Here is a 26016-nt window from a genome sequence, read left to right as displayed (position 1 = left end):
TTTGGCCCTTGTTAATTTACATTTTAGTTACTTCCTTTTCCTGCTGCACTTTAAGATATCCTGTTAGAAGCTCCTTGAATTTTACTTCCATCCTGTTAATTAGGCCATTCTTTTTCAAAATATGAACTTGAGTTTAGTCAATGGGAATAGAGGGGCAGATCCTTTTGTATTAGGGATAAAAAGGGAGCAGCCTGCCTGCTTCTGATGGCACATCTCTGCAGCAGTGATGTGTGTGTGTGTGTGTGTGTGTGTGTGTGTGTGTGTGTGTGTGTGTGTGTGTGTGTGTATGCTGGTGCTGGAGCTTGAACTCAGGATCTTGTGTTCTACCTTGGCTTTTTTGATTAAGGCTAGTACTCTACCAACTGAACCACAGCTCCACTTCTACTTTTTGGTGGTTAATTGAAGATAAGAGTTTCATGGGCTTTTCTGACAGGGTTGGTTTCAAACCATGATCCTCAGATTTCAGCATCTTGAGTAGCTAGAAACAAAGGTCTCTGTGTTTTTTGTTTTTGTGTGTTTGGTGTTTTGAGCACATAAACACTGGAATGTTGCAAAAGAATCAAATTAGAATGCTCTTTTGCTAGAGGGATGGGAAGCCTGGATGTCTGAGAAAGGAATTAATTACTGTACACCTTTTAATATATAGCTTTAGATTTTTTCCTGAATATTTGTATTTTCTTTAGATTATTTTGTACATGCGAAATAAATTAGTAACGAAGTTCACTTCCTTTTGGTTTCTTAGATAGTTTTACATTTTCTACCCATGAGATCATAGTATCTATTTAACAACACTTAGTTGGGAAGTGACAAATACATACTTACTAGCACAAGGAAGGAAATACTTTGCATACAGTAGATTTTCAGGAATGATTTGTTGCTTTGTGCTCATGTGACGTGGCCCCATGGTGAAGGTCTGACAGATGACCCCTGTGAGAAGAGTAGGGAAGACTGAGGGTAAAGACCACCATAGGCCATGCTGGGTGGGGAAGCAGGTTCAGACTGGCAGTTGAAGAGTGGAAATGAGACCAGATGGGCAGCAGGGCAAAGACTTAGGAAGGATGCCAGGCTCAACTACAGTGGGCATAGAGCCTTCTTTCAAAATGGAAAAAAACAAAACCAAAACAACCAAAACCACAATGTGTGTGTGTGTGTGTGTGTGTGTGTGTGTGTGTGTGTGTGTGTGTGTGTGAATCCTGGGACTTTAATTCATGGTCTGAGAGCTGTCCTTGAGCTTTTGTGCTTAAAGCACTCTCCCACTTAAGCCACAGCTCCACTTCTGGCTTTTTTGGTGGTTAACTGGAGATGAGAGTTTCACAGACATTCCTACCTGGGCTGGTTTTGAAAGGCAATCTTCCTATCTCAACTTCCTGAGTAGCTAGGATTGCTGGTATGAGACACCAGTAACTGACACAATTATTATTATGCCTGTAATATTTTATGATACAGTTCATAACTGAGTTGTGTCTGCCTCCATCTTCTGTGTGTGTGTGTGTGTGTGTGTGTGCATGCACATGCATATGGGGTGTGTGATTAAATCCAAGGCCTCCCACACATGCTAATTGAGTTCGGTACCACTGAACTACACTCTCAGCCCAAGTTATCTTCTTGTTAGTCTTTCTGTTTGTTTTGTTTTGGGTTGAAGATTGGTTTTGTTTGTTTGTTTGTTTGTTTTTTTGTTTTTTTTTTGGCCAGTCCTGGGCCTTGGACTCAGGGCCTGAGCACTGTCCCTGGCTTCTTCCCGCTCAAGGCTAGCACTCTGCCACTTGAGCCACAGCGCCGCTTCTGGCCGTTTTCTGTATATGTGGTGCTGGGGAATCGAACCTAGGGCCTCGTGTATCCGAGGCAGGCACTCTTGCCACTAGGCTATATCCCCAGCCCCATGAAGATTGGTTTTGAAATGAAAAATCTTTTTTCTTTCTTGGATGGTACTCTAATTTTTTTTCTTTTTCTTTTCTTGTGGCCCACAACAGAGGTTGAACTCAGGCTTTGCACTTGCTTGACTGATGTTCTAGCACTTAAGTCATACCTCCAGTTCAAGTTTTTGCTAGTTATTTTGGAGTTGTAGTCTCATAGACACACTCTCTCTCTCTCTTTCTCTCTGTATGTATATGTGCGCGCGCGTGCGCGCTGGTCCTAGGGCTTGAACTCAGGGCATGGGATTTCCCCTTGAGCCTTTCTTTCCTCAAGGCTTTTTCCAGCTTTCCAGTGATTGATTGAAGATAAGAGTCTTATCAACTTTCTTGCCTGGGCTGGCTTTGAACTGTGGTCCTCAAATATGTGCTACCTGAGTAGCAAGGATTATAGACATGAGCTACTGGCACTTGGTATCACAAGATTTCCTGCCTCAGCTGGCCTCAACCTTCAGTCCTCCACAGGTTAGCCTCTGGAATAGCTACAATTATAGATGTGGGCCACAGGCACCCAGCAAATCTTTCTTTTGTAGAATGTGCTAGGGGTTAATCCCTGGGTCTCACACAGGCTAATCGCAGACTCTGCTACTGAGCAACATGCTCAGCCTCTGCAGAAAGATCTAGCAAAAATGATAATGAGGGATCATATGTGCAAAGAATGGGATCTGCCACTCTTCAGAGGGAAGGCACTCCTGTCAGTGTCTGGCTAAGGCTGACGCAGGAGTGCACTCTGTACCCAGAACTCACCATGGGAGGCTGAACTTGTTGGAAGCACAAAGACACTTGATTCCCTGGGGATCCAGCAGATGGGAAACAAATGCCAGAGTGGCAAGGTAATCATGGGTATCAAAGCTATAATCTACTGAAGGCCGGGGCCCCCCGTGGTCCTCAAGGCAAGGTATCCCTAGAGTTATTGAGGGGTTTTGGGAGACAATCAGAGAGACTGCCTATCTCTTGCCTACCATTTGAGGGCTGTAGCAGGGCCTCCTGAGATGGGCTTTACCACTCAGTGTCAGCTGGGGAGGAACCCCAAGGCCTCAACACACAGCATGGCATTTGCAGAGAAGAGCAACGACCTTTTAGCATTCCTTTTTGGGGACCTTCATCTCCTCCCCTTTCACCCACAGCTTAAATCATGTTTTCCTTTCTTCCTGGACATTTTGAGGCTTAGTGTGAATACTTAACAGTATTTTCCTAAGATCCTGTGAGGAAAGAAGGTGCAATCCAAGTACAAAGTGTTACTGTCAACACTGTAAATATTTTAACAACGACAAGAAACTTGCCATGGCTAGGCAGTGTCCAGGTATGCGGTTCGATTTCTAACATTCCTATGAGAGCGACTTGAGGAGTAAGAACAGCGAGTACACAAGTGAGGCGAAAAGCTGGGTGGGGAGGACAAAAAAGTGAGCTAGGCTAAGAGATGGCTCTGAGCTGCTGCTCAGCTGAAATTGTGATTTTTTTTCACTGATACTGAGGTGCAGGTGACACAAATCCCTTCCTCTAGCATCAACTACACACGGACAACAACTGATTAGAGCAGATGGAACAAGCCTAAGTCCAGCTTTACTGCAAGAGGAGTTGCCCCTGGCCACATTGCTGTTCTCTCTGCACACAGGCTCTAGTGATACGCCAGGTTGGCATGCAGGCTTTCCCTGACAGTAACACAATCTGCCTGTGGTTGACAGGTGCCATGGAGACACTGAAACAGGCTACAGCTGGAGAAGGCGAGAAGGGGACTGGCCGCTGCATGTCCAGGCAGAGCTTCCATCACCCAAGGACCTGCCTGGCATGTTTATTTTCAAGAGAAACCAGCCAGGTTGAATTTAGAATCCCTCCCCCTACAGCCCCCCCCCCTTTTTCTTTTGCAGATCTGGGAATTAAACACAGGACTTCACCATGGCAGGCAGATAGTCTACATCTGAACTACACCCCCAGTCTGGAAGAAGTACTTTTACATTACAGAGATGTACATCCAGATCTGTCTTTCCCAACCTACCCACCCATCTAAGGCACCATACTTGGTGTCTCCTTTGGACTGTCTCTCTGCTTTCCAATCTGCACTCTACACTGTGGTCATTACACAACTTGAAATGCTTAAGCTGTTTGAAAATCTCCAGGGGCTCCCCCTACTGCATCTAGAACAAAGTTTGAGGCAGGAAAAGCCCCTCTCCCTGCTGGGCAGCTGTTCCCCAGCGCCTCTGCCAAGCCCCTTGTGACCCCAGTCTATGCTGGAACGCTCTGTGCCCCAAATACACTGGGGCTTTCATGTCGTGCTGTTATTATTAGCTTCTGCTTAGTCGCTCTGCCCGCAGTGGCATGGGCTTACCACCTCCATCTCCATTTGGTTGGCAAAGGTCTGTCTTTCAAAGCTCAGCTCAAATATCTTTTTCGTTTTCATCTTTTTCCTTTTTTTCTGTCTCCTTCCCTTCCTCCCTCCCTCCCTCCCTTTCCTTCTTTCTTGTGCTGATTCTGGGTCTTGAACACAGGGCCTGCATGCTATCCCTCCGCTTTTTTGCTCAAGGCTGGCACTCTACCACTTGAGTTGTAGATCTATTTCCATCTTTTTGCTGGTTAATTGGAGATAAAAGTCTTATGGACTTTCCTGCCTGGGCTGGCATTGAATTCTGATCCCCAGATCTCAACCTCTCAAATAGCTTACAGGTTCGATCCACTGGCTTCCAGCTTTCCTACCTTCTTGACTCAGAGTGCAACCATACCACCTATCTGGCCCCCCATGCATCTAGTGCATGGCTAATATGTAACAATTACTTTTTATGTGTGTTGGTTGTGGGGCTTGAGTGCGGGGCCTGCATGCCATCCCTGACCTCTTTTTGCTCAAGGCTAATGCTCTACCTCTATGAGTCACAGCACCACTTCCAGTTTTCTGGTGGTTAACTGGAGATGAGTCTCATAGACTTTCCTGCCTGGGCTGGCTTTGAACTTTGATCTCAGCCTCCCGAATAGCTAGGATTACAGGTGTGAGCCACTGGCACCCAGCACAATTACTATTATATTACGTTTTCCTATACAGCTGGATCCCTTTCTCATTGGCTAGCTTGAGTTGGGCACAAACCATTTCTTGGTAATCTTTGGCCGTGGTATGCAGCAAATGCTCTCTAAGTGTTTGTAGAAGAAGCATGCATTTATGTACAGAGGAACTCTACCTGTTAACCAACTCTAGTCCAGCTGTTCCCCACATGGCAGGCCAACTGAGAGGCCAGAGCAAGAAAGGTGACTTTATTTTTAAAAGTTGACTGGAAAAGGGCACGGAGGACTCCTGTCATAAAGTCTATCCTGTTAGAAAGCTGGTTTAGAAGTGGTTTACATGGGTGATAGGTTTATTTTTAAAAGCTGACTGGACAAGGGCATGGAGGACTCCTGTCATAAAGTCTATCCTGTTAGAAAGCTGGTTTAGAAGTGGTTTACATGGGTGATAGGTGTTCCCAGATTGGAGTATACGTTCTCTCATAACGGGCTAGATGTTGCACATCTGATCTTAATCACCTATTCATGAGATGCTTTGCAGTTTGCAGATCTCAAAAACAAGGGTCATTATTTCCATGGGCGATCCTTGTTACTGTCTGGTTTACCCATACACAGTTCCTGACACATTCATTACACAAGGGACAGGCTAGTGGGGAGTTGCCCTGAAGCCCTCTTGCTGACTGTCACACTCTGCTAATAAAATAATTCAAAGAAAACGAACTTGGCTTGATTATTTCTATGGGTCAGATAGAGATACGAATTCCAGGTTGCCTTCTCAGGTTGGAGAAATGGCCAATCTAAGGAAGGACTCACCATTTTCAATTTTAGCATCTGGTACCTTTCTTACTTATTTTCTTGTTGGGAATAGCTGCTTAGCAGAGGATATATCCACTTGGGCTTTGATATTTTCCCACATAATATCACCTTTGACATGATGTTTTATTCTCCAAATTAAATTATAGGCATATTAAAATAGAGACTTTTTATATTCCTTTGTATTTTCCACAGCATTTAATATAGTCTTATGTATTTGGCAAAAACTACAATTCATTTTCAATGAATCTATGGAAATGCACGGGACTGAAGTCATAGTAACATAAAACCTAGACAAAGGAGGAAATAAAATTGAAATAAAGTTTTTTCTTTGTAATAAGAAAAAGGTTTTCCAGATAAAAGTCTACAGAAGCAGCTAGGTGCTGGTGGCTCATGCCTATAATCCTCATTATTCAGGAGGATGAGATGTGAGGATCATGGTTGTAAGGCAGCTTGGGCAAGAAAGTCTGTGAGACTCTTATCTCTAGTCATCCAGCAGAAATGTGATAATAAAGGTGTGGCTCAAGTGGTACAGCACCAGCCTTGAGTAAAAAAGCCAAGAAAGAGTATGAGACCCCGTGTTTAAGCCACAGTACTGGCACCAAAATACAAACAACAACAACGCCATGTATAGAGAAGTAGAGCCTTTTTTATACCCTGTGTAAAATTCAAATTTATTCAAGTTAATATTAATGGACATATCCTCATATAACACACATTTTTTTTACAAGCTGAAAAAGCATAGTATAATAGATGTCTAGAGAGAAACCAATCATGAAGATTAGAGGTAAAATAACATCCTAACTGCCTATAAGTTACTCTTTGCCAATTAAAATCTTGGTTGATCTGAGAGCTTTATGGCATCTGTATCTGAGACACATTACTCTGTATTTTCATCATGATTGTAACTGGGAAGTAATTCCTGGACTTAGTGATTCCTTCTCTTTCAAGAATTCTTTTGAGCAAGTTGTTGCTCAGCCCTGTTTGTAAAGAATGTATATTTGCTACAATGTATAAAATGGTAAGGCAGATACAAATAACACTGGCTTCAAATACAAAAGTAGAATTCAATTTATCAGTATGAAAATCTTTTAAGATAATTTATTGTATTTGTGATCCAAGTATACGATTCTCAAATACGAAAGTTCTTTCCTGCCCCATTGGGCTTCAAACTGAATGAACCTTGATTGCTCCTCAGATATCAGCCTCCTGAGTAGCTAGGATTGCAGGCATGAACTACCTTCTATCAGCTAGTACATGTGTTCTTTATGAGATCCTGGGACCAGTGGGAGGGCCTTTGTCTTTACACCACAGGTTAAGATACTGCTCACTTGGCTTCTTCTTTGATGTTGTTTACTGTGATTCATTTTTATCAGATTTCTCCTCCTCAAACTCCACTAAAGGAGTGTGTCTGCTGGCCTGAGAACCTTCTTTGTAGAATACCTTCTTTATTGTGCCATTCTTTGGAGCCTTTATGGTATGCTGCAAAGACATAAGACCCAACAAACAATGGTGGCCCTATTAATGAGGGCTGGATATACATCATCAGGAAAACCAGACAAAAGTGACAAATGAACCAATTGTTTTGATGTTCTCTCTCTCTCTCACACACACACATATACACACACAATGGTATTGTTACTAAATAAGGCAAAAGAACAATTGGATCTGATAGTTCACAAAGTTTACTTGGCCAATGAACTTGTGGTCTCACGTACCTCCATCTTCATGGCGATCATAACAATCAGAGAGTCCCCAGCTTTCACTCTGTCCCCAACTTTCACTAACACCTAGAGATTCAGAGTGACAGGTTAATATTCTAAAACACAGAAGTCTTTCTGGCTAGGTTGTCTGCCAAAGACAAATATGCTGGTGCAAACTAGAGCTCGTTAGCCACTCTGGCATGAGGCACAAAAGGGTTAGTCAGCAGCACTGCCCAGAGCCCTCCTTCCCCCAAACCACTTAGTTTGCTTGAATAAGAAGACTATGCTCTATATATTTTGCATTCTTTTCATGATAAGATAAGCAAGATATACCATGCACAGGGAGGGACAAATGTATGTAAATGTCTTCACAGAGTGGAGGGGTGATTGTCCTGGTTTTCTAGTTCTGGAATTGTCTAGGACAGGATGTAAAATCAGAACAGCTTTCTGCATTGTGTAGGCAACCCTTGCATAAAAGAAATAATTTATTAGAAAGTCCACAAAATGTTTCTATTTTCTTTTTTACACGAGACAAACTGGTATTTTCCATATAGGCTCATCATCCTTTCGGTTAACCCAATTACCAAAGAGTTTTGGGTCCCAATGTAGTGGCACCTATCTATAATCCCAGCTACTTGAGGAGTAGGGGGTCAGAAAGATCATAGTTTAAGGACACTTGGGCAAAAGAAGTTAGAGACCTCTATCTCACCCAGTAAACTAAGCAGTGGTGACATACACCTACAATCTCAGCTCCAGGGGAAGCTTATGTAAGAGGACTGTAGGCCTGGGCAAAAATGTGAGGGAAAATGTGAAAAAAAGAGGGCAAGGGGAAGCCGGGTGCTGGTGGCTCATGCCTTCAATCCCAGCTACTTAGGAAACTGAGATCTGAGGATCACAGTTTGAAGCCAGCCTGGGACAGGAAAGTCTGTGAGCCTCTTTCCTCCAATTAATCACCAGAAAACTGAAATGGAGCTGTGGCTCAAAGTGGTAAACTGCTAGCTTTGAGTGAAAGCGTTCAGTGACAATGCCCACACCCTGAGTTCAAACCCTATGACTGACAATTGAAAAAAAAGAGGACAGCAAGTGGAGTGGTTTAAGTAGTAAAGCACTTGTGTAGCAAATGAGAGGTCTTGGATTCAAATGAGAGAGAGAGAGGGAATTAGAGAAAGAGAGAGGGAAGGAGAGAGAGGAAAGGAGGGAAAGGGTGATGGAAGGAGAGAGAGAGAGATACAATCAATATAATCTGGGAAGATAGGAAGCATTTTTGAAAGCCCCACAAATCACCTGAGCCTGATGATGCCAGTAGTACAGTGCAGTAAAACCAGTGCCTTATCTATATTTAAATGCAATGCTCTCTGGAGGAAGCCCTATTTGGAGGGTTCATAAACTTGGTCTGTAAACCTACATACACCTGGGTGCTGATAGCTCATGTCTATAATCCAAGCTACTCAGGAGACTGAGATCTGAAAATCATGGTTCTAAGCCAACCCAGGCAGATAAATCTGAGAGACTCTTCTCCCCAATTAACCAGCAAAGAGCCAGAAGTGGTGCACTTCAAGTGGTAGAATGCCAGCCTTGAGCATAAAACCTAAGGTACAGCACCCAGGCCCTGAATTCAAGCTCTAGTACAAGCACGAAAAACAAAAACAAACATAGGTAGAGCAGGTCTTTAGGTTCACCCTTCCTTGGTGAAAATGTTTTCAGAGAACAGTGGGTGATTCCAGTATTGAACTTCCTGCATTCTTTGTGGGTTCTAAGAACACATAGCTATTTTTTGTGGTACTGGGGATTAAACTCAGGGCCTCATAATATATTAGGGAAGCACTCTACCCCTGAGTTGCAATCCTAACCCATAGATGAATTTTTATGACTGACGTATATTTGAAAGGCTCTCCTGTAATCAAATGAATAAAAGCTGACTGATGATCTTTCCCCATTTGAAATTGTCAGTCTGTGTTATAGGCTGAATGGTGGTGTCCTTGGAAATTCGTATATGAAATCTGAACCCACAAGGTAACAATATTTGCAGTTGGGGCTCTTGGGAGTCCATTAGGTCATGAGGTTCTGTATCATAAACAGGATCAGAGCTCTTATAAAAGAAACTCAAGGGAGGTCCTGTGCTCCGCCTGTCATGTAACAGTGAGATCATTCTTTTCATGAAACCAGGGAACAGACACCAGATTGGCTGGTACCTTGATCTGGGATTTTTCCAGCCTCCTGAACTTTGAAAGTAAATTTCTCAGATATAAGCCACATAGTCGATGATTCTGTTACAGTTGTCAAAATGCACTAAGATAGTTTGGATCAATTCTGAATAGGTCTTGTATTCAACATCCAACCGCAGTCTTCTTCACCAATACCAGCCTTTCAAATTTTACTTTGACTAAGATATGAATGTGTATATTAGAGAAAATGCTTTTATTTCAGGATAAAATTGTCCCAGTTAACATTAAAAACCTGTCTTTTGGGATAATGCTTACTGAGTACTCCATTTTAACCCATAAAAATTATTTGAGCTGGGTTCAGTGACATTCCCTTGTAGCCCAAAACTTCAACATCAGCCTGGGAAATAGGACACTGTAATAACAACAACATCAGCAGTGGCAGCACCCAGACAATTTGAACTTGCTTTTTGGTGCTGGGGCTTGAACCAAGATCTTTGTGCATGCTAAACACATGCTTTATCACTGAACTAGACAGACTTCGGGTTCAGGATTAGCTTTATTTACACATACAAACACAGACACACACACACAGACATACACACACATATAAATATGTGGGGTGTTTTTGCTTTTTGAGAGTCTTTCTATGTTTCCTAGGATGGCTTCCAACTTCTGGGTTCAAGTGATCCTCCTGCCTCAGCCTCTGGGATAGCTGAGAGCACACCTGTTCAATCCATCACACCTCACACAGGTGTACTCTGCTGTAAATTTCACTTTCAAAAATAGCAGTCTCAGGGGCTGGGAATATGGCCTAGAGCCAAGAGCGCTTGCCTTGTATACATGAAGCCCTGGGTTCAATTCCCCAGCACCACATATGCAGAAAATGGCCAGAAGTGGCGCTGTGGCTCAAGTGGCAGAGTGCTATAGCAGCCTTGAGCAAAGAGAAGCCAGGGACAGTGCTCAGGCCCTGAGTCCAAGGTCCAGGACTGGCAAAAAATAAATAAATAAATAAATAAATAAAAATAGCAGTCTTAGCCAGATGTGGTGGCATAAATCTGTAATCCCAGCATTAAGGACAAGGCAAGAAGATCATGGGTTTGAGGCTAGTGTGGAAACCCAATGAGTTCTAAACTGTACAGGGAGATCTTGTCTCCAAATCCAACGAGCCAGCCAGCCAACCAATCAAGTTCCCTTCAAAGAGTAAAAATGAAACAAAGCTGGGTGCCGGTGTCTCACTCCTAGCTACTCAGGAGGCTGAGATATGAGGCTTGTGGTTCAAAGCCAGTCCAGGCAGGAAAGTCTGTGAGACTCTTATCTCCAATTAACGACCAGAAAACCAGAAGTGGAGCTGTGGCTCAAAGTGGCAGAGTGCTACCTTTGAGTGTAAAAGCTCAGGGATAGCACTAAGGCCCTGAGTTCAAGCCCCACAGTTGACAAAAAGAAAAGGAATAATCAGCAGTCTTGGGCTCAGAGGATAGCTCAGTGGTAGAATACGCTTAAGTATGCAAAATGCCTGGGTTCAATCCCCAGTACACACACACACAGACACACACACACACACACCCAAACAAAAACAGTAACAAAAATACCCAGCAATTTCTTTCTCACAAATTATCTATATAGGTATTTTCACTTAAAACTAACTGAAACTTAAATTTATAACCAATCCTCTCATCATCTTGAAATGTGCTTTTACTGAGCAGGATTATCAAGGAAGGGATGCATGTGAAGTTCAACAAAGACACTTATTGGGCCTCTGGACACGATTCTACAGATGTCATATGCTTACCTTTTCAATGGTTCCAGTCATTGGAGCAATGGCACCTCCTCCTTGGATTCCTTCTGAGCTTACAGAAGACAAGTACTTGGGTACTGGAATGTCAATCTCAGTACTACCTTCCTACACAAAGAAAACAAACTGAAAATGGAATCAAAAGCCCCCCCACCCCACTGTATTTTTTTTAATACATCTGAGCTGATACTTCTCAAGTTACCAATTAACTATTAGTCATCATGGATGCCAGGGTTCTAATCATGCTTTGTAGTCTTGAACAAATTACTAAATGCTCTCAGTTTTGGTTTCCCATTAAAAGGAGTAACATTATATATCCTCATAGAGGGTAAGAGTTGAAGTGAATACTAGGGTAACAGAGGCACTGCGTGGAAGTGGTTTTCAGAAGTATCCCCACTAGCTAGTGCTTAATTTATGCCAGGAACTTAACATTTATATTTACTATATCACCATATATAATATCTATATATATTATATCATTAATCATAAAAACAACTCTATGAAGTACATACTGCTAACATTCCTATTTCTAGATGGAGAAGTGAAGCCCAGATAGTTTAATGATGGGGAAGCCTGCATGTAGATGGTAGATGGCAGGGCCAAGATTTGAACCAAAAGCAGTTCTGCATTCCAGAACTCAAGCTTTTCACCACTCCACATAGGTGTCTCCCACTATATTGATACAGCAAGGTTGGCTTTGAAAGGGAGCATTTGGTAATGTGGATTCATCTTTGACTTCACCCTATGGGATATTAGAGCCCTCTCATCACAAAGCACTTGGATCTAAAAGATGGCTCCCAGATATGAGAAGACCGCAAAGAATCCACAGTTTAATCCATTGTTCTTCTGCCTGGGAAGAAGGACTCATCAGTCAGCAGGCTCCTAAACAAAGCCATGATGTCCTTTGATCATCAAGAGATGCTTGTAAGCCCACTGTTCACTGCTGGCCCACAGAATCCTTTCCCAGAGGTCACCTCCCAAATCCCATAGGTCACCAACTCCCAAATCCCAGATTCCAGATGTCAGGAGTAGGGTGGCTGGGGGAAGTGTGCCAGCATCACAGCCCAGGGAACTACCACTGAGTAAGGCTCTCTGACAGGGACAGGGTAAGTCTTATTTCAGAAAAGGGAAAAAAATGGCTGTGTGTCCAACAATGAGAATCTGTGTGAGGAAGAGAGGTGAATGGAGAAGAGGGGAAGGCAGGAGTGTGGCAGAGATGTGGAATGGAGAGGAAGTGAAGGGAAACACAACCAGAGTAGTGGAAGGAAGAAGAATCATTTGTTTTGTTTTTGCCAGTCCTGGGCTTGAACTCAGGGCCTGAGCACTGTCCCTGGCTTCTTTTTGCTCAAGGCTAGGAAGTAGGATCTTATCATCTCTTTTAGTGAAATGCTCTGGTGGGCTTTCCCTCGGCACCCCGAGAAGACACAGTACCATGGAAAACAGGTAAAGCGTGTTGTCCAGGATAACCAGCTTAGCTTTACTGGCCACACCATTGATGGAACACTTGAGGTATGTGCAATCTCTCTCACTGTGAAGCTCACCAAGGACTTGGAAGGTCTTATCTTCAATCTGAAACAAACAGAAAAGAGCTTTAAAATGAACAATCGCCCAGAATGAATAAAATCATAACTAGTCTTCACTCTAAGTAGTTTCAAAAGGTAACATATAAAATACATTTTTAAAGCCTCATAGGAACTTTCCTTTAAGATTTCTTATTAAAATACTTTAGATAGAAACAGCAATAAGACTAAAAGCAAAAAAAGTCATATAACCTGCCCTTAGCCTCATAATGCTACAGATAAAAGTTCATTTAAGAACAGAAAGAATAGAAATACAACTGCTTTGTTAAATGGCAGTTCCTTTGTACAACTACTTAAAGACAATATTTTTTAAAATCACATTAAGCTAGTTAATTAAAAAGTACTCAAATTAATTAAAGTCATTAAAACTTATTAAGGGTATATTATATGTTAAAACACATTTCTCTCTGTGTGTGTGTGTGTGTGTGTGTGTGTGTGTGTGTGTGTGTGCCAGTACTAGGGTTTAAATTCAGAGCCAGGGCTTTTTCACTCAAGGCTGGTGCTGTACCACTCAAGCCACAGCTTCCCTTCCTGCATTTTTGCTGATTAATTGCAAGTTAAGACTCTCGCTAACTTTTCTGTCTAGGCTGGCTTTGAACCACCATCCTCAGATCTCACCTTCCTGAGTAGCTAGGATTACAGATGCAAACTATCAGTGCTTGGCTATTAGTTCTTATTTCTGAGCACCTCAATTAAAAAAAAAAAACACCCAACAAATCCCAAACCTTAGTTTTCCTGTGCCAATGTTGATAATGAAGAAAATCAGAATCATATGATTAGGTGGTATGTGTTCTTTTATATCATTAACATATACAGATCAAGTTCATATGTTTAGGTTGTGATTTAAGAAGGTAAGTTAGCTGGAGACTGAACGCAATATTTATTCTGGGAGACTGAATGCCAAAGAACAGATTTTACATTGAATGTTTTGAGGAAGCTAATAGAAACACATGAAACTTTTGTGTTTTGAGGATATTTTCTCATATACCCACTTAAGAAAAAAATTTCCCTCATCTGAAAAAAAGTCTATTTTAAATCTTCTTTTTTTTTCATTTAAATTCTTTTGTTGTTAGTGCCTAAGTTCTGTGGCTATTCTTTTCCTACACATTATATAGGCTAAGGCAAAATAGGTCACACTGCAATCTTTAGACCTTGGTTTTCATCTATTCTAAGTTCAATGTGATATTTTATTCTACCCTGTAGCCTACTAAAACAAGCATTAGAATGTCTGTGAAATTCTCAGGATATAAGGGTTGGATTGGAGATAGGTTTGCTTAAAGATTCACAAAAGCATTGTGAATTTGTGAATTTAGTTCAATGAGCTAATCAGAACTGGCAACTTACTTTACTAGTTACCAGGAACACAAAAGGACCCCAGAACCAAAGTCACTAATGTAAATGCTAAAGCTGGTAGATGTCCATGGTTCTTCAAATCGCAGGAAAAGAAAACCATCTTATCTCAAAGTCTTGAAGCCTACTATCACTGATAATTCTATTTTACAGGACTTAAAGTCTCTAAGCTCTTATAAAGATGATATATTCTATTTCTTGTGTTTGTTCCTTGCTATAGGAATTTGATCAAATTCCTATAAGTTAAAACCTTCTTACTGTTTCATTTTGCCAATGCAATGGCCATCTTTTAATTGAGGGCTATCATAAACTTTACACTAGAGGTTATTAAATATGATCTTCAGATTCCTTGGGATTCCTAAGAGACATTTAGAGATCCATGAAGTCGAACTATTTTTCCTAAACAATGAACATTTTATTTGCCTGTAAAACCCTCATTTTCTCAGGAATATCTGGTGGAATATTCTAGAACCTACTGGACATTTGGTAATGCTATTCTTCTGACGGCTGATGGAATGTGAACTTGTATAATCTTAGCTTTTCAAATCGTCTCCATTTATCCTATAACTCAATAGTAACAAAATAACTAGGTTAAAAAACAGACAAAGAATCCAGGTGCTCATGGCTCATGTTTGTAATTTTAGCTACTCAGGTAGCTGGGATCTGAGGTGCATGGTTCACAGCCGGCCCAGGTAAGAAGTCTGTGAGATTCTCATCTTCAATGAACCACTAAAAAGCCAGAAGTAGAGGGGGAAATAAAGCCCTAAGTTCAAGCCCTAGAACCAGTATTATTTATATATATATCTCTCTCTCTTTCTCTCTCTCTCTCTCCAAAGAAATCCAGGTGCTGTAACTCATGCCTATAATCTTAGCTACTCAGAAGGCTGTGATCTAAGGATCTTGGTTTAAAGCCATTGGTTTGAAGCTAGCCTGTGCAGAAAAGTTTGTGAAGCAAAGGATTTGAACGGACATTTCTCCCAAGATATACAAGTGGTCAACACCTATCTAAAAACATGTTCAACATCCTAAGTCATCTGCAAATCACAGTCATGATGTGACACCACTTCCACCCACTGGATGGCTATTACTACAAAGCAGTAACAACGAAACAGGAGCTAGAAGTGGGTGAGATGTGGGGAGCCTGGGCCACTGGTGTGCAGCTGGCGGAGTGCAAAATGACACCACTGCTGTGGAGAACAGTACATGGCTTCTCCAAACCTAAATAATGGAATCACACCATTATCTCACAATTCTACTTCTTGATAGAACCCCAAAGCATTTAAAACAGGGCTTCAAAGAGCCACCTGTATTCTCATCTACCTAGTAACATTAATTCACAATAGCCAAGGGTAGAAATAACCTGTGTCCACTCACAGATGAGTGGATAAGGAAAACGTGATATATACAAATAATAAAATGCCTTAATGAAGGAAGAAAATTCTGACACACACTACACTGTGCCAAGCAGAATATGTCAGGCACACAAGGAGAACTACTGAATGACCTCAGTTATATCAGGTAGCCAGAACAGTCATACTCAAGACAGCAAGTAGACTGTGATTAGTGGGTATCAGGAACAAAGGAGAAAGAGAGTTGGAGTTAACACTACTGAATTTTGGTTTTAGAAGGTAGAAGAAGTTCTGGAATTGGATGGTAGTGATGACTATGCAACAGTATGAATGTGATAACATGGATCTGGGTTAAAAATTACTAAATTGCTTCATTTTATGTGTATTTTCCCACAACTAAAAAATACGAAGTGCTGATGGCTCACACCATCAGGAGGCTGTCATCTGAATGCTGCAGTTCAAAGCCAGCCCAGGCAAGAAAGTCTGTGATCTCCAATTAACCACCAAAAAGCTGGAAGTGGAGCTGTGGCACAAGTAGCACAGCACTTCCCCTGAGCAAAAAGTTAAAGGATAGTGCCCCGGCCCTGAGTTCAAGCCCCATGTCTGGCAAAACAACAAACAATTTTTCTCAGTTAACTTTTCTAAATGCTAAAGAACTTTACTTGAAACTGATTATTGTTCTTTGGCGGAGGTACAAGTTCCTCAATAATTTTTAAAAGTGTACAAGGTTTCTAAGATGGAATACCTGGGAACTGCTTTTTGATGTAAATACACAGACATACTTGAAAGGCCTTGTTAGGTACATGATTCAAAGCTATTTACTGTTTGCCAAGTTTTTATTCTCGAGGGAACCACAACCACATCCAAAAGGAGTAAACAACGTGTTAGAAACTACATAGGGGGTAATTACAGACTAGTCTCAAGTAAAAGCACATGACATTCTCCTAACTACAGTTACAATAGCCCAAGCTTACAAGAAACTAGAGAGTGAAAAGAGACCCTATTCAGGATGAGAGAGATCAGATTTAGCTCCAAACTAAAGAACAAAAGCCGTAAGGCTTACCTGCATGCTGTATGACCCATCTGGGTTATATGTTACAGCGATGGCCACATCTTTACAGAAGAAGGGGAAACATTGAAGAAAAATTAGAAGACATTCAATTATTTCATAACTGAGCTGCCAAAAATCTTCCTTTCAATCATCTTCTGGTTCCCTGGGGGTACACTCTTTTCCTTAGGAAAACATCTGTCAGGCAGGTTTCAATGAAAAGTGAATTTTCCCCATCTTTATTTAAAAGAATGGACTTTTAGATATTTTCACAAGTCTCTAATTTCTGAACTATTAAATATGTATGAGACTTAATGATGATTAAATAAATGCTAAAGCCTTCCACAAACTGTAACAGACCATACAAACCAAAGAAATCATTCAAACTATCCAAAGAAATATGCTGACGATTATTTTAGAAGTTGGAAATCAAAGTGTAGCTCAGTGGTAGTACATATGCAAAGCCTGAGGTTCAGTTCCTTTCTTTCCCCAGCAAGAAAGGAAGGAAAGAAAGGAAGGAGGGAGGAAGGGAAGCAGGGAGGGAGAAAGGGAAGATGGGAAGGAGGGAGAGTAGGAGGGATGGAAAGGTAAAGGAGAGAAGGGGAGCAGAAAGGAGGAAGGGAAAGCAGAGGAAAGGAGGGAAGGAGAAAGAGAGCACAAGGGAAGAAGAGAAGAGAGGGAAGGAATGTGGGAGGGATGGAAAGGAAAGGAGAAAGTAGAAGAGGGAGGAAAGGAGAGAGGGAAGAAAGGAAGGGAAGGGAGAAGAAGAAAATGAAGGAAAGGAGGGAGGTAAGGAGCAAGGCAGGCAGAAAGGAAAGAAGGAAGGAGGGAGGGAGGAAGGAGGGAAGGAAGACAGATCACATGTTGTGTGGCAGAGAATCCAGCTCAACATTACTTAATCATATGTCACCTCCTGATACTTCAATCATCATTTTGATGCTGCCAACAAAAACTTTTTTGTAGCTCCAACTTCCCTTCTCTAAATTCTGAATATTCATTCCTAGCTGGATGCTGGAATGGCACTCACTCCTTTACTACACTGCTCTACCCAGCAACAATGGCACAGCATACCTCCTCCACGCATGCCTACTGTTCCTGGGAATTATCTGCCTAGGAATTCACTCTCCTTTGGACATTTATTCTTTTTTTTTTTTGGCCAGTCCTGGGGCTTGGACTCAGGGACTGAGCACTGTCCCTGGCTTCTTTTTGCTCAAGGCTAGCACTCTGCCACTTGGGCCACAGCGCCACCTCTGGCCATTTTCTGTATATGTGGTGCTGGGGAATCGAACCCAGGGCCTCATGTATATGAGGCAGGCACTCTTGCCACTAGGCCATATCCCCAGCCCCTGGACATTTATTCTTAATGCTAGCTACTTAGGAGAATAAGGTCTTAAATCTTATTCTTATTATCTTATGGATAATAAAGTTGACAATAATAACATTGGACTGTTCTGAAAATGCAAATGAAAAATTCTATGGAAAGTGTTTTCACAAAGTAAAATATTCAACAAATCTTAGCCATTTTTATCATAGCAAGTCAGGCAGGGCTTTGTGAAACAAGCCAATAGTAACAAAGTAAAAAAAATAAATTCTTAAATACAGAGCTTAAAATATCTGCCACTCTCATTAAGATCTGAAAGGGCTGGCTCTACTTTAGAGTCACAAATGCCTCTGGGATTCCTGTGTGGTGTACTCTTATCTAACCAGACCCTGTTGACTCATGTCAGACTCACTGCCACATGCCTGAAAGCTATGATAGCCGAACTGCATTACTTTATGGAATACTGTCATTGAATGTTGTAAACAGCAACTATGTTGGCTTTTCAATTCTATTTGTCTCTTTATCTTTATAAATACAAACATACACACATGTATATATGTGTATATATACATTTTTTATTTAAAGTTATTTATTTTTGTGCCAGTCCTGGGGCTTGAACTTGGAGCCTGAGCTGAATTCAGATGTGAGTCATCAATGTCTGACTTTTTTTTGGCCAGTCCTGGGCCTTGGACTCAGGGCCTGAGCATTGTCCCTGGCTTCTTTTCTTGCTTGAGGCTAGCACTCTACCTTTGAGCCACAGTGCCACTTCTGGCTTTTTCTGTATATGTGTGCTGAGGAATTGAACCCAGGGCTTTGTGCATGGTAGGCAAGCACTCGACCACTAAGCCACATTCCCAGCCCTGACTATTTAAGTAATTTTATTTTTATTATTAAGGTGCTATACAGAGGGTTACCATTTCTTGAGTCAGGTAAGGGGTTTAAAAATACTACTCATTACTGAAGATTTATGTGAGACAAATAAGAGAATTGGCTCATCTTAAACACAACCACATATATGATTCTTTTCCTTAACTTAGGTTGAAGATGCCACTGAAACTTTCTTGCTTCTGATTACCTGCATTCATATAAAAGTGTCTTCGGTGTAATGTCCCTACATTTTGGAGGTATGGTTTTAGAATGAAATGAGAAAACACCTCAGCATACAATGCACTTGTGGAATGCCACTACATAAGGGATATCCTCAAACTTTCTTTAGTTTTTTTTTTGGCCAGTCCTGGGGCTTGGACTCAGGGCCTGAGCACTGTCCCTGGCTTCCTTTTGCTCAAGGCTAGCACTCTGCCACTTGAGCCACAGTGCCACTTCTGGCCATTTTCTGTATATGTGGTGCAGGGGAATTGAACCCAGGGCCTCATGTATACGAGGCAAGCACTCTTGCCACTAGGCCATATACCCAGTCCCCTCAAACTTTCTTTAAGAAGGTGGAGAGATCTGGGAGCTGGTGGTTCACACCTGTAATCTTGCTTACTTAGAAGACTGAGAACTGAGGGTTGTTGTTCAAAGCCAGACGGGGAAAGAAAGTCCATGAGATTCTAATCCCCAATTAATCAGCAAAAAGGCTAAAATGAAGCTGGAGCTCAAGTGATACGGCATTAGCCTTGAGTACAAAAAGCTCAGGGACAGTGCCCAGGAGCTTGGAAACATACCCAAGGCACTAAAGGTATTGCCCACGTGGCCTTTGGATAACAAAAAAGCTTCTTGAGAACAAGTTGTAGGTACCTCTCCCTTTCCACTGCTTTCCTGTATGCTGATCCAGGCTTGACAATCTCAAGTCTGGTTGGCTCTGTGCAAATACTCCAGGATGTCCTGCTTCCTGTCTCAACCCTTCTAGGTATAAATCAACTGATTCCTGTGAAGGGAGAGTTTGACTCCAAGTGAGTAGGTATTTAGAGAGCTGAAGTAAGGAAGCTCCTACTCTGTTCAGAGAAGAGGGTGCAGGGATCAAGTTGGACACCTCATGGTGAAGGTTATCCAGTCTCAAGTCTGCCCATCTGGCTTCCTATGTAACCTGCCCTGCAGCAGAAGGGCCATGCTCATCAGCGCTCACAGGATTCTGGACCCTGTGGTACACGGCACAAGTCATAAACTGCATTTTGGCTTAGATATCCTTCTGACTACAATTAAAATAAAAATGAGCTTCTACTTTGGGCCTATGCAAGATATTTTGTAAAAACAAATGTTCCATAGGGTAAGTGGGAGAAACAGCATGAAAGTCTGTTAAAAAGGAGTGGGTATCAATAAGGCTCTATCAGATTCAGGCCATTGAGTAAGTTACTTCACCTCCTGTGCCTGTTTCATCACCCATGGGTGGGTGTAACAAGGTCTCCCCCTCATTAAGCTGTTGTGTGACAAAACCTGACATATGATAAGACATACTAAATTATAGCTCTTTACTTTAGTGACCTACTTCCACCTGAAACATCTGAAACAATGCTTGAGCGATGGCTAATCTGCCCTTCCTTACATAGTTTTGCATGTTGTTTTTCTTATTGAAGATCAATACATTCTCAGCCAGGCATTGGTCTCATACTTGTAATCCTAGATACTCAGGAGGCTGAGATCTGTGGATCATCACAGAAGTCCATGAGACTCTTCTTTCCAGTTAACCTGCAAAAGGCTGGAAATGGAGGCATGGTTCAAGTGGTAGAACACCAGTCTTGAGTAAAAAAGCCAAGTTAGAGCATGAAGCCCTGAGTTCAAGCCCCAGTAGGGGCACACACATGCATTCAGTGTGCGCACCGCCCCTGCCCCCAACAAGCAATAAATCCTTATTGCAGAAAAATTGCAAAGTAAAATAAATACCAAAAATTGGAAAAAGAGAATGCCTTCCATCTTACCACATATGGTAACTTTGCTAACACTCTGGCATTTTTCCTTCAGTTGTTTGCTGGGTATATTTTACAGTAAATTTTTAAAGTATTTATAAAAGGCAGAAAAAGTGTAAAGAAAAATACATATAATTAATTCTATTACCCATACCCAATCAATTCTAATTTTGATATATTCCCTTCAAACATTTAGGATTGAAGAAAATGACTGACTAGGCTATAAATTTCTTTTTCAGTTCAATGTGATCGATTTCAATGTCGCATATTTCTCTTTCAATAAAATATTACTTACTGTTTTTACCATCTTTAAGAGTCATATTTCTGGTATAACAAATGTTCAATCTTCTTCCACTGCTGAATGAAAATGGAGAGAATTGATCTGGAAAAAATTTAAAATTCAATAACTAATTTACACACATCAGATCTACTAAACTTGTACTTTACAAAAGGAAACGTAAGTTCTGGGCCCAAAACTGGCAGCTCAAACGTGCTTTCTTTGTTCTCCCTGTTGTGTTAAATTTAGTTGTTTATTTTTGTGCTGATACCAGAGCTTGAACTCAGGACCTGGGCATTGTCCCTTAGCTTTTTCACTCAAGGCTGGTGCTTTACCACTTGAACCATACTTTTGGCTTTTTTCTAGTTAAATGGAGATAAAGTCTCATGGATTTTCTTGCTTGAGCTGTCTTTGAATTGCAGTCTTCAGATCTCAGACTCTTTAATAGTAAGAATTATAGGTGTGAGCCACAGGCACCAAGCTGTGATAAATTTAAATGATATATTTTCATTTAAATTTCAGGAAGTCACATATACAATCTCTCTCCTTCTGTGGAAGAATTAGATCATTTACAACTTACTCTTATTCTCTGGTGGCAAAAACTATTCTGAGGTCACCCTTTTCATAGGGCAGATACATTCAAGAACCCTCCTCTACCCACCCCCCCGTCCAAATCTCCACCACTATTTCTCTTACTTGTGGTCACTTTTACTCTTCAGTGTTAATGGTCCATCCACTACAAGTGTTTAGGTGTATACCCTCTGTTGAACAAAATCCAGGAGCATAACTAAACAAAAGCCATTATCATGAAGCTTATAACTGTAGCACTTAAAAGCTTAAAAAGGGGCTGGGGATATGGCCTAGTGGCAAGAGTGCTTGCCTCGTATACATGAGGCCCTGGGTTCAATTCCCCAGCACCACATATACAGAAAATGGCCAGAAGTGGCGCTGTGGCTCAAGTGACAGAGTGCTAGCTTTGAGCAAAAAGAAGCCAGGGACAGTGCTCAGGCCCTGAGTCCAAGCCCCAGGACTGGCCAAAAAAAAAAAAAAAAAAAAAGTTTAAAAAGAAAGTTGTTAGCAAGAGGACACTCCATTCTAGAAATGTTGTTTCCTTATTTGAGAAGAATACATTCTAAGGTCTGGTAGCTTATGCTTATATTCCTAGCTATTAAGGAAGCTGGATATGAGCTGGAAGCTGGAGATGAGGGTCATCAGACAAGTCCATGAGACTTACTTCCAATTAACCAGCAAAAGTTGGAAGTGGAGGCATGGCTCAAGTGGTAGAATATCAATCTTGAGTGAAAAACTAAGGCACATCATAAGGGGGACATTTCAATGAAATTCTACTTATGGTAAAAGGACAAAATAAGCAGAGCACAGCTGGCACTGGTGGCTCACAACAGTAAACCCAGCTACTCAGGAGGTTGAGATGTGAAGAGCACCATTCAAAGTCAGCTCGGGCAGACAATTCCAGGAAACTCTTATGTCTAATCAATCAGAAAAAAGCTGGAAGTAGAGGCATAGCTCAAGTGGAAGGGCCCTCAGCCTTGTGTTTATTTGTTTTGTTTTTGTTGCCAGTCCTGGGGCGTGGACTCAGGGCCTGAGCACTGTCCCTGGTTTCTTTTTGCTCAAGGCTAGCACAGTCACTTCTGGCTTTTTTCTATATATGTGGTGCTGAGGAATCGAACCCAGGGCTTCATGTATACGAGGCGAGCACTTTACCACTAGGCCATATTCCCAGCCCCAGGGCCTCAGCCTTGTGAATAGGTCAAGTGATGAGCTAGGAATATGGCCTAGTGGTAGAGTACTTGCCTTGTATACATGAAGTCCTGGGTTCCATTCCTCAACACCACATAAACAGAAATAGCCAGAAATGGCGCTGTGGCTCAAGTGGTAGAGTGCTAGTCTTGAGCAAAAAGAAGCCAGGGACAGTGCTCAGACCCTGAGTTCAAGCCCCAGGACTGGCAACAACAACAACAAAAGAAAGGAAGGAAGGAAGGAAGGAAGGAAGGAAGGAAGGAAGGAAGGAAGGAAGGAAGGAAGGAAGGAAGGAAGGAAGGAAGGAAGGAAGGAAGGAAAGGTCAAGTGAGAGGACAAGGCCTTGAGTTCAAGCCTCAGTATTGGCAGACACACAAAAAGTAGTGTTTATGGTGTATCCATGATATGTGAAGAATTCTCCTTCACAGTAAAAAAAAAAAAAACACAGAAAAAAAGCTGACTGTCAGGGACGCAGATCTGTGCTACTCAGCTACTCAGGAAGATGAGATCTGAGGATCTCAGTTCAAAGCCAGCTCAAGCAAGATAGTTTATGAGATGCTTATCTCCAGATAACTAATAACTAATAAAACGCCAGAAGTAGACCTGTGGCTCAAGTAGTAAAGTGCTATCCTTGAGCAAAAAAGCTTAGGGATGGTGGCCAGCTGCTAAGTTCAAGCCCAGGACTGGCACCAAACAAACAAACAAAAACAACCAGAGAAGAATGTCAGCTGCTGACAGCAGAAAAGGGAGTCCAGGATGGCTTTTAGGGAGAGAAGGCTGTGTAACAGTGACTACACAGTGTCCCAGGCAGAGAGAAGAGAAAAGCATCCCATACCTTGCGTCTGAAGTTTGAAAGCATCGGTCATAGCTTTCTCTTTGAGTATGAGGCCCAGAGCTGCCTGGCATAAAGACTCTTTGGTTGTGGCCCTCCCAGCAGGCAGCAAGTCCTTGTGGTGTTGGGGGATGAAGTCAGTGTGCACATTCCCAGCTTCAAAGTCTGGGTGGCTGGACAGGCGGAGCAGGAAGTCAATGTTGGTGCGCAGTCCAACAATCTGGGAAGAGAATTAAGTTCCAGTTCCTACTAAGTGCGCAAAATAACATATTCACAAAAAGCCACCTGCTTTCTTCCTTTAAGTATTTTCTGACATGTATGACTCATGATAAATGAAAAATCTATTATTCCAGGTAAAGGCCACAACTGTTTCTGTATGCAGCACTGTATGTCTGGATTTAACATGTGATACTCCCTTCCAATAAAAGAGAATGGCAAAGCTGGGCACTGGTGACTCACACCTGTAAGCCTAGCTATGCAGGAGGCTGAGATGTGAGGTTCCTGATTCAAAGACAAAAGCGGGAAGAGTCCCTTAGATTCTTACCTGCAATTAAACACAAAAATCCCAAAGTGGAGCTGTGGCTCAAGTCGTAGAGCACTAGCCTTAAGCAAAAGATCTCAGGTATTGTGCCCAGAGTTCAAACCCCAATACTGGCACCAAAAAGGGGGGGGGGGAGGGGAGAAAATTACGTTATAGAAGGTAGTGTAAAACATTTATTGACTCGAGTTAGGGAAGTGGTAAATGCTGAGATAAGTGAATTCACATGCAAGACACTGAAGATATAACTCAGAGCACTATTGCAAAATAGGGTGATGACAAGGATCAGATTGGAGGCAACAATAAGGAGAAAATAGGATCAAAACACCTCAGAAGTGCTACCTGCTGGACATTGGTGGGTCAGCCTGACACCCTAGCTACTGAGGAGGTTGAGATCTGAAGCCAGACTGGGCAAGACAGTCCATGAGACTCTTAGCGCTCCAATTAACTATCAAAAAGCCAGAAGTGGAGTGGAGGTGCAGCTCAAGTGGCAGGGGCCAGCCTTGTGCAGAAAAGCTGAAGGACAATGCCTAGGCCCTGAGTTCAAACCCTAGTACTGGAATACGCACACACAAACACACATATCCTACTAGTTAGAAATATTAAAACCTGAATTTTATAAATTGATATGAAAATTTTGTACAGTGATATTATTTTTTTTTTGTCAGTCATGGGCTTGAACTCTGGGCCTGGGCACTGTCCCTGAGCTCTTCAGGTCAAGGCTAGTGCTCTACCACTTGAGCCACAGTACCACTTCTGATATAAAAATTTTATACACTGATATAAAAATTTATACAATGATGTAAAAAGAAAAAAATTAACCCAAATCCAGATGACTAATGGGATCAGAGGTAAAAATAGCTATTTGAGCCTCAGGTTCATTCAGGCATTGATTCATCCATCCATTCACTGGGCACTTTTAGGTGTCAGTCTCTGATCTAGGTCTGGGGACAGTGAGGAATGAGCAGACAGACAAGGGCCCTGTCCTCTCAGAGCTTATATTCTAGGGAGACAGGTATAAAGAATATCTCTATGCAAATACTTAATATAATGTCACATCAATGAATAAAACTAAGGCTGGCTAAGGCAACAGAGAACAGCAATGGGTCCTATTTCAAATAGAGTGACTGGGGAAGGACTCCAGAAGTAAGCAGGGCTGAGGATGATGAACTGGGAGCCCTGCGATCATGAGAGGGAGACCATTCTGGAAGGAAGAACAGGACCATAACTCCATGCTGGATGCATCTGAGGAAATTCTCTAATGCAACATTATTGTGTTTGTGACATATAGGCAATTGGTGGAAATAGGCTGGCAACACCAATGTCTGATAAGGGAAAGGATAACTCTGATGCACACCAAAGGGATGAGGATCACTGATGTACCGCAGATCACTCACGTTGTACTGAAGAAGGCTGTACCTCAGTTTCGACAAGGCCGCCTGCCGATCAGCAGCCCAGACAACCAGCTTTGCAATCATGGGGTCATAATGAACTGAAACTTCATCCCCTGAAAGTGAGAAACACAGGAAACTCTTACAGTCAAAAACTAAAGGGACGAAATATAATTACCAAGATACTTTGCTTAATACATGTCCCACTTAATCCTTATAAACTTCTGAATTACCACTGTTGGACAGATAAGGAAATGGAGGCTCAGAGAAGTTTGAAAAAGTACCCAAAATCTAATGAGGATGTGACCACCCAAAAGCACCTGGCTCTAACATAGTAATTTAGGGCCATACCAACTGGTTT

At 41.9% G+C, this 26016-nt stretch overlaps 1 protein-coding gene across 1 annotated transcript in view; it reads right to left on the bottom strand.

The window, feature by feature from the left end:
- Positions 1-6864: 6864 nt before the first annotated feature.
- Positions 6865-26016, bottom strand: part of Mccc1 (methylcrotonyl-CoA carboxylase subunit 1) — a 53680-nt gene continuing 34528 nt past the window's right edge. The window contains exons 12-19 of the mRNA XM_048347036.1: positions 25662-25771; positions 23730-23946; positions 21155-21241; positions 16711-16760; positions 12800-12937; positions 11366-11476; positions 7427-7498; positions 6865-7190 (exon numbers count right to left, since the gene is read on the bottom strand). Of these exons, the coding sequence (XP_048202993.1) occupies positions 7062-7190; positions 7427-7498; positions 11366-11476; positions 12800-12937; positions 16711-16760; positions 21155-21241; positions 23730-23946; positions 25662-25771 (914 nt within the window). The 3' untranslated portion in view covers positions 6865-7061. The remainder of the gene's footprint in view (positions 7191-7426; positions 7499-11365; positions 11477-12799; positions 12938-16710; positions 16761-21154; positions 21242-23729; positions 23947-25661; positions 25772-26016) is intronic.

This window comes from Perognathus longimembris, chromosome 5, assembly GCF_023159225.1.
Source record: "Perognathus longimembris pacificus isolate PPM17 chromosome 5, ASM2315922v1, whole genome shotgun sequence".
NCBI classification, from domain to species: domain Eukaryota; kingdom Metazoa; phylum Chordata; class Mammalia; order Rodentia; family Heteromyidae; genus Perognathus; species Perognathus longimembris.
This window is presented reverse-complemented; position numbering and strand designations above follow the sequence as displayed.